Source organism: Saimiri boliviensis, chromosome 10, assembly GCF_048565385.1.
Source record: "Saimiri boliviensis isolate mSaiBol1 chromosome 10, mSaiBol1.pri, whole genome shotgun sequence".
NCBI classification, from domain to species: domain Eukaryota; kingdom Metazoa; phylum Chordata; class Mammalia; order Primates; family Cebidae; genus Saimiri; species Saimiri boliviensis.
The window spans coordinates 69,578,733-69,588,314 of NC_133458.1; the positions used below are offsets into that span (position 1 = coordinate 69,578,733).

Below are 9,582 nucleotides of genomic sequence, written 5' to 3' on the forward strand. Positions count from 1 at the left end.
ATTGAAAAAGACCATCATCCCCAATCCTAACAACAAAAATAGGTCATATGAGCTACTATAAAATTGTAGTCTCTCAGAAACTCTTCAGAGAGCTGATAATATAAAGAAATCCAAGCAAGCTAAATTCCAAAAAAGGAATTATCCCTTTTTAGGAGAGAAGATATCCATGCCTGCTGTCATCATGGGGCATGATGGAAGAAGGGGAAAACCTTCCAACAGATGGGGGAAAGGAGGAAGATGCAACTTTTAAGTGAACTTTGAATGGCTGTATGTAGAAGACAATGAATGATTAGATTCCTGAGAATCCTAGTCACAGAGCAAGTACAAACACAGCCAAAAAATTCTGTTTCATGGGATTTTCACTGAATGCACAGCAGCACTTTGTAAAGGACAGGTAGAAGGAAAGAAAGTTAAGGGGTATATCCCCAGGGTGCATAGAGCCTCATTAAGTGCAAGGCAGCTGGCCGCTGAGGTTTGAGGGTGGATCAGGAGAGCTCAGAGAGGGAGCACCTTGAGTGTGTTACAACCTTCACCAAGTTTATACTTGGAAAACAAGTTTATACCTTGGCAAATTGGTGCCTAGAAAGAAGGTTAAAGAATTAAAAGGCAAAGAAAACTCTCCAAAGAAAACGCATCCATAAAGCTGCCAGTTGGTTGGTAGAAAGAGATTTTTGGCATCTTCCTTTACTCAGGAAAGACCTAATCTCACCATACAATAGAAAATCCAGTGGGGAATTGGATCCAACTAAAGATTCTCTAAAGCCAAGATAGATTATACAGCTCTAGGTAATACTCACTCAGCAGCCCGACCTAGAGGTCTGTCTGAGGAAGAAGCACGTTATTTCCTAGGGTAATTTCACAACATTAATTTAATCCCTGCTATTCTTTTAGACATAATACTTGTCATTTTTTAGGGTAATTCAAGAGTATATAAAGAGGCAGGATAAGTCACACACATTCAGAGAAGAAAGAGTTAGTGGAAACAGACTTACAGATAACACAGATGTTAGAATTAGCTGAAAAAGTCTTTAAGAGAACTATGATAAATATACTACATAATTTAAAGTTAAAAGTTTTATGGGGGAGCGGTGCGCTATGGAACCGAGAGTCGTCAAACCACCAGGGCAGGATTTCGTAGTGGAGCGTCTCAAAAGCCGCTACGGTCTCGGAGGCAGCTTCCCCGAGGAGTATGATTTTTCATATTTTGATTGGTCTAAATGCAAGAGAAGATCTCTAACCTCCCCAGCCTAGGTGATGAACTGGATTCTTTCCATGATTTGAAGAAACAGGAAAGAGAAGAAGAGTTAATTGAGAATGATCATAGAGTTAGTACCTCCAAAATAACCAAGCAGTCTTTGAAAGAAATAGAAAAAGCTAATATGGCCTCATCAAGAACTCAGACTGAATGTTGTAGTGATGCAAGTGACTCTCCTTTGAAACTTGTCAGCTGTCTAAAATCTAAAGCATCAGACAAGCCGAGTTTACTTCCACATCATATCAGTTAGATATATGACGAATTATTTCAGATACATCTGAAACTGCAGTGTGAAACTGCAGCACAACAGAAATTTGCTGAGGAACTTCAAAAGCGAGAACATTTTTTAATTGAAAGAGAACAACTGCTTTTCAGACATGAAACTGCCTTGAGTAAAATTAAAGGTGTCGAAGAAGAGGTTCTAACAAGATTTCAAATTATAAAAGAGCAACATGATGCAGAAGTTGAACACTTAACTGAAGTTCTTAAGGAAAAGAATAGAGAAACGAAGAGACTGAGGTCCTCTTTTGATGCATTGAAAGAATTGAATGATACCTTAAAAAAGCAGTTAAATGAAGCAAGTGAAGAAAACAGGAAGATGGAGATTCAGGCTAAAAGAGTTCAAGCTCGTTTAGATAATTTACAGAGGAAGTATGAATTTATGACAATACAGAGATTAAAAGGAAGTTCCCATGCTGTTCATGAAATGAAAAGTTTAAAACAAGAAAAAGCACCAGTTTCAAAAACTTACAAGGTACCACTTAATGGGCAAGCTTATGAACTTTCAACTGTCTTCATGGACTGGATTGCGGATCATTATCTTAGCAAAGTGAAACATGACGAATCTGGAATGGATGGTAAAAAACCACAACTCAAGTTTGCTTCCCAGAAAAATGATATTCAGGAAAAGTGTGTAAAGCTTTTGCAATGATGACAGAGCAGCTACAGTGGATGCCATTTGTGAACACCAAACTTCATGAGCCTTTTGTAAAATTTATATATTGGTCCCTAAGGCAGCTAGATGCTGGAGCACAGCACACGACTATGACATCAACATTGAGGAGATTGGGTGAAGACATTTTCAAAGGAGTGGTAACTAAAGGGATCCAGGATAGTTCTTTAGAGCATTCTGTGGAGAATAAACCAAAGACGGCTGCTTTCTTTAAGAGCTCCAATTTGCCTTTGAGATTTTTATCAACTTTAATTGTTCTCAAAACAGTCACTCGAATTGATTACCTGGCTCAGGCATTTGATTCTCTTTGTTTGGACTTGAAGACAGAAGAAGGAAAAACCTTGTTTTTAGAGTATCAAGCTGTTCCAGTAATATTAAGTCATCTAAGAATATCCAGTAAAGGACTTCTGTCTAATGTTATTGATAGTTTGCTCCAGATGACGATGGAATCTAAATCCTTGCAGCCTTTCTTGGAAGCCTGTAGCAACTCTTCATTTTTTCGTACTTGCTCTGTGCTGCTTTGAGCCCCTAAGCTTGATCTTCAAATACTTGAAAAACTCAGTATTATTTTACAGAAACTTTCCAAAATCAAAAGTAATAAGAAGCTCTTTGAACTTTTTATGATTCATCTGATGCTTCAAGAAATACAAAGGACAACAAACCCAGAGCATGCCTTTCTCTGTATTAATCTGAATTCAACTCTGTTCAATTTGGGTTTAACAAAATGTAACTCCCTGGTCTCCAGTGCAAGCCATTAAACTGGCTTATTTTTTATTATAGTAGATATGGTGCCTATTTATAAACATGTAAAAATTACCAAAGTAACAACAATTCTACCAAGTAGAGTTATCAATAGCATCATTTATCATGAAAAATAAATGATTTGTTTGAATTTTAAAAATGAAATCTGTAGAAGGTATTGGAACTTTTGGAATGCTTCAGTTCAGGTAAGGTAGTACTAATGTGCAAGATGGCATTTCTGGAATGTATGACACTGACGTTATTTTTTCTAAAAATATATTAGGAAAATTCTTAAAATTATGTGATTATTTGGAATAAATTTGGTGCTTATGTGAGAACAAGGTTAAATAATACTGTTTTTCCATTTTCTTAATATACTAGAATCCTTCTTTTTGGAAGCAGAAGTATGTATCTTTATCATTTTGATAGCATAACTTTTCTATATACTACATTCTAGATTAACAGATACTGATTTTTAAAATTGTGCTCTTTGTGGGATTAAAAAATTATTTTTTATTGTGCTGTTAATAAAAAAAAAGTTTTATGGTTATTTGGAAACATAGTCCCCAATTCCTTGATACTCTTTGTTGAGAGGTGATATCTATCTTACCACCCCTTAAATATAGACACACTTTGGTCTGCAATCTAATATAATTTTTATCTGTGATCCTATATGACTTTGGGCCTTTATTTAAAGAAATCGTGCAGCTTTTTTTTTTCTTGTGTTGTTGGGATGTTTCCTCAGAGTGAAGCCAGATGTCAGATAAGGAGTTTGACTACTTTCAGATTGCCATCCTGGAGAGGACATATGTAGATATGTGGACCAATAGCCCTAGCTGAGTTTCCAGGTGATAGCCAGCCTCAATTGTCCACTATGGGTTGAGACTTCTTGATATGCAGATCAGTTAAGCCTTCAGATGACTGCAGCCCCAGCTGACATTTTAGTGCAACCACATAAAAGACATCAAAATCTGAATCTTTCCTGAATTACCACAAAATCATGGGCAATAGAATGGCTATTTTCAACTGCTAAGTATGTGAGTAATTTATTGTGCAGCAGTGGTAACCAGGACAAGTAGAGAACAGATGGCAGAGTTCAGCAGAGAAATTTAAATTATAAGAAAGAAGCAGGTGGAAATTCTAGAACTGAAAAATATATCAGAAATAAAATCTCAGTGATGGTTTGACTGAACATGAGAAATGAGAGTATTAATGAACTTGGAGATGGTTAATATAAATTGTCCAAATGAAGCAAATACACACATTCTCTCTTTTACACATATACACACACTCTGTCTCTCTTTTACACACACACACTCTTTTTACACACACACACACACACACACACACACACAAATGTACCTGAGATATAATTTCTATGGCACTCCTTAGAGTTTCTCAGAAGTATGCTCCAGTAACCCAGGGTGGTAATTTGACTGTTGATGCATCTTTTATTGCTTCTTTCCCTTCTGTGTTTCCCTCCCCTACCTCCCATTAAATTACTTGCACTTGAATCTTCTCAAGATCCGCCTTTGAGGAAAGTCAAACAATACAGGGTTATCTCATATAAAGTTAATAAAAATTCTAGGAAGTCAGTTATATTATTAAACTCTTTTTAAACCTTTTACAGGTGAGGAAATGAAATATTAAAGAAGTTAAAAATTTTGGCCAAGCTTATATAGCTAGGAAATAGCTATATGATAGCATTAGGAGAAATACCTCATGTAGATGACAGGTTGATGGGTGCAGCAAACCGCTATGGCACATGTATACCTATGTAACAAACTTGCATGTTCTGCATGTATATCTCAGAACTTAAAGTATAATAATAATAATAAAATAAAGAAAAATACATGAGAACCCGCACTTAACCATATTCCGTGATAACATATCTTGTAATGGCATTGTATGTAATAATTTATAGGGTGCTCCCAATACATTATCTCATTTATCTACAAAACAAATGAGTGAGGTGGGTGGGTAAAACATATATTTTTGTTCAGAAAAGAATATTTTATTGGAGGAAGAAGATATTTAAAGAAAAAGCAGCTCGTTTAAACAAATACAGCTATCTATGGGAAGTTCTAAGACTAGAATGGGGTCTTTTGACATGTAACTCCTAGTCTACCATACAGTGTAATAAGGCTGTACGTAACTGAGAAAATGCTATTTTGTACTTCAACAATTCCCTTGATCTCAAATACTTCTGAAGTTGAATGACCAGTTTGAGGTCAGTGGTAATATCCCCTTTTTTTCTTCATTAGTCCAGCTAGTGGTCTATTTTATTTTATTTTATTTTTTGGCGACAGAGTTTTGCTCTTGTTACCCAGGCTGGAGTGCAATGGCGCGATCTTGGCTCACCGCAACCTCCGCCTCCTGGGTTCAGGCAATTCTCCTGCCTCAGCCTTCCGAGTAGCTGGGATTACAGGCATGTGCCACCATGCCCAGCTAATTTTTTGTATTTTTAGTAGAGACAGGGTTTCACCATGTTGACCAGGATGGTCTCGACCTCTTAACATCGTGATCCACCCACCTCGGCCTCCCAAAGTGCTGGGATTACAGGCTTGAGCCACCGTGCCCAGCCTATTTTATTATTATTATTATTATTTTCAAAAAAACCAGCTCCTGAATTCATTGATCTTTTGAATAGTTTTTTGGTGTGTGTCTGTCTTCTTTGGTTCAGCTCCGATTTTGGTTATTTCTTGTCTTCTGCTGGTTTTTGGATTTGTTTTCTCTTGGTTCTTCAGTTTTTTAAGAGAACTAGATGTGATGTTAGGTTGTTAACTTGAGATTTTTCTATCTTTTTAACATGGGCATTTAGTACTATAAATTTCCCTCTTAACACTGCCTTAGCTGGGTCCCGGAGGTTCTGATACAGTCTATCTTTGTTCTCATTAGTTTCAAAGACTCTTAATTTCTGCCTTTGAAAATTAAAAAAATATGATCAACATTTTTTTGAAACAACAAAGCCAAATTGACCATAGGTGGATGTATGATGGCTGTAAAAATGGAAGTTATTCACAAACATAAACTTATTTCTTTGTATGAACAGCCAATTTCATGTTTCTGAAAGCTCAATAACCTGAATCAATGTGTTTATTGACATTTTATTCTATTTGCAAAATGTCTGTTTTTCATAATGAAAAAAGTTCTGGAAAAAAATCTAATTCTAAAGCATGTATTCATAAGTCGTATAATGGTACAAGGAAAATAAAGCACCAGCAATTGCAACTCTTCAAAGACTTTTTCCCCTAATTCAAAACAGAGAAATGGCTATTTCACAGATTCACATAATTAAGAACTTTAAATGGCTTCTTAGGGTTGGAACTCTTTACTATCATTTCTAGGAGTCCCCTCAAGCCACTTCCACAGAAATTAATATCTGTGAAGAACATCCTACTTATTATAAGCTCCATAGCATAATAAGGCAACTATAGTTAACAATAATTTATTGTATATTTCAAAGTACTTACAAGAGTAGATTTGGAATTTTCCTAACACAAAGTATGATAAATATTTGAGGTGATAATTCTCAATTTTCCAGATTTGATCATTACACATCATATGCCTGTATCAAGATATCACATGCACTCCATAAATATGTGCAACTACAGTATTTTGTATTTGTAAATTTTTTTAAATAAAATATATTGTTTTACTCATAACCTAAAATTGGAAAATAAAATGTCTCTGGTGTATAAAAAGAACATTCAGTTAGTGAGATTTCGCTATCATAACTACTTTTACAACCATGTCCAAAGGAGAAGAAGATGTATACATATTTATGGCTGTGTTAAACTTGTCATGTACAGCTTCACAGGTTATGTACTGCTCTATTCCAGGGGTGTCATTCACTTAGATTACAATATGAATAACTTCCTTGACGTAATGTACAACAGAACTGGTACAATAATATACACAATGACTCTGCTCATTAAAGTCCACTGAGATCTTAAGATCATAAAGAATGGACAATCACAGCTAGTTAAATTATAGTTATTGGTTTAATCCAAATATACAGTTCCACTGTTTTAATTTGAACAAAACAAAAATCAAATGCAAGTGAAAACAAAAGCCAAAGATGTCTCTGTGTGGGATAAAGGGACCTTTGCCTGGTAAATGTGTTTTATGCTTTCATGAGAATCTTAGCAGTAATGATTCTCGATTTTGTCTTTCTGCCAAACATGTTAATTGATTTTAATAGAAAGTAAAATAGACTGTCAATATTAGCTAAAGAGAATAAACAAACTTAGTGAGGAAAATGAAATATTTCCCCCAGACTGAATTGACATAAAAGTAAGAATAAATTACAATGAAATGCAAGGTATTTATGTAAAACGAACATTTTCTTATGGAATGGCTGTTGCTATTACCAGTGCTCCACAAGCATTATCTAATTTTATACTAACAGTCTTCTATTAGTAGAAAAAGTTATTTTACTTACTCTACAGTCCAAGAAATGGAAGAAAAATTATTTAGTAATTTGCTGGAACACATACAGGTAGTAAGTGACAGAGCTCTGCTTAAACCTACATGATATGAATCCAGAATTTTTTTTTTTTGAATCCAGAGTTTCTTAACAGTTACCATACAATACCTCTTAAAATGTTGTTTAATTAAACATACAAAATGCCAAAGATAGTTATGAATTACCACTTTAATGATAGCATGCTTGATTATCTGGTACCAGGCCACATGAGCACCATATGCTTCTGCCACTGGCATGAAAGAGTAAGGGGCAGAACACTTATAGCTAAAGTAAAACTTTAGAGCTAAAACAGGCCTCAGCCTCTATCACCCAGCTGCCCCTACATCTCTATTTTGTGTTGAGCATAACAGAATTCTTTAAGAAAATAAAAATTGAAAAGCAATTGGTAATGCAAATATCTTAATTGAAGCCATTCTCTTTCTGGAACTGGAATATACTGTGCATTTGTAAACATTTAATTTTAATCCTTGCTTTTTGTTTGTCTGTGACAGAAGAGTCTACATTTCTAAAGCAAATATGAGAAGAAGAATGCCTTGACTATCCTTGAGAAGTTCTTCATATTATGAATCTCATGCCCTAGTGTTTCTCATGACCAGGGCTCTTAATAAAATGATTGTATTATTAAAGGAGTCCAATATACCAACTCTCTGAGCAATCTTTGCTCAGAGAAAGAAATTTCATAAGTGAAATCAGTAAGCTGCTAAGAGTATGGCTACATGCCTAGTATATTTTCATAATTGTTCAAAAATTCCATTAGTGGGAATTATTTAGGATCTATTATATCTTAGTTTCTAATTTGGAAGAATCAAGAAAGTGAAGGACAGATTTTGCAAGAGGTAGGACTACCTTGAGAGAATGTTCCATTCAATATTTGTTACAACAAAGTCCAGCATCTGTCAAACTGATTCTCATCTCTTGGTTTAAGGAATCTTGATTATAAACAGGACAGGAATAGCCAAGCATTATGGTATATTCAGAGTAGGGGCCTTGATTAGTCAGTATATATCAGGGTCCTTCTTACATAGTCTGGCGTAGAAGATGGAAGTCAATTCAGTAAATTAATAATCGGCCAAAACAAATATGACATTTTCCCTCAAAAGCTTCCTCAGATTTGTCTGAAAAGAACTGTATGTCTTTCAGAAAATATAAGATAGCTGTTTTTTAAAAAACTGGAAATTATGCTTTAAATTTACAGAATGATTCTAAGAGAAAGTTTTCTTATTTTCAGGATATATTCAAAAGCCTGTTGAGAAGGAACCAGTTTAAAGCAGTAGAATCAGTGTTCACTACACTGGACATATATACATGACATGAATTTCTAAAAGATAGAATGCTCATAGGATGTGGAGGAGGAGGGATGACAGGGAGAATAATGAAATAATTTTATCCAACTTTAGCCATTGTACCACTTGGAGATCAAGACATGATTTTCTTTTGCTCTGAAACAGAGCTTTTCAAATTGAGACTGTTTTTTGGGCACCCAATGCTGCTTAATAAACTGTACATTTTGTATTATCTGTTAGAAAAAATGTTTGGGGGGTAAACATTTTAATAATGATCTAAGGCAAATATGAATAAATAAATAACTAGGTTACAAAATTCTCATGGCAAAGAAGAGCTGCTTTGGGCTGGGCCATTAGAACCAACAGAGGGCACATATATATCCTCTGCCATTTGTATTAATTCCATTGAAACACTTTAGAAGTGATGTTCTCAGGAAAAAAGGAATCTTATTAAGAATTTGATTCATTTCAGCCCTATGCTCACTAGGACTGATACTTAAAAATTGCTGATTTCCTAGATAGTGAGGATCAGAGGAGAAGAACACAAATGAGTGTATATTTATTTACTCTTCAGTCATAAAATAGTATGTAGTAACTCTACAACTGTAGTCCTCCTGCATCTGGTGTCATCATCTCCTATGGATCCATTCTCCACCTCTTGGTTCTGGGACCTGCTTATCAGAGAAGATATTTCAGGAAATACATATCTTTGCCTGGAACACTAAAGATCAAGTCAATTTGATTTGACTCTGGTTCCATAGTTCCAATACCCAGGCTTCTGCTTTGTCATTAGATATTAAACATCTGTTTATAATAAATTCTTATTTCTCATTGTTTAAGTTCTTACTTTAAAGCCTTCCCA

General features: G+C 35.0%; 1 protein-coding gene across 1 annotated transcript; it reads left to right on the top strand.

The window, feature by feature from the left end:
* The first annotated feature begins 1,095 nt into the window (after positions 1-1,095).
* Positions 1,096-2,735, top strand: LOC101043158 (coiled-coil domain-containing protein 138-like). The gene is given in 3 exon segments (XM_074378811.1): positions 1,096-1,243; positions 1,246-2,178; positions 2,181-2,735. Coding segments are annotated over 3 exon segments (1,632 nt in total). The 3' UTR covers positions 2,732-2,735.
* The last annotated feature ends 6,847 nt before the right edge of the window (positions 2,736-9,582 follow it).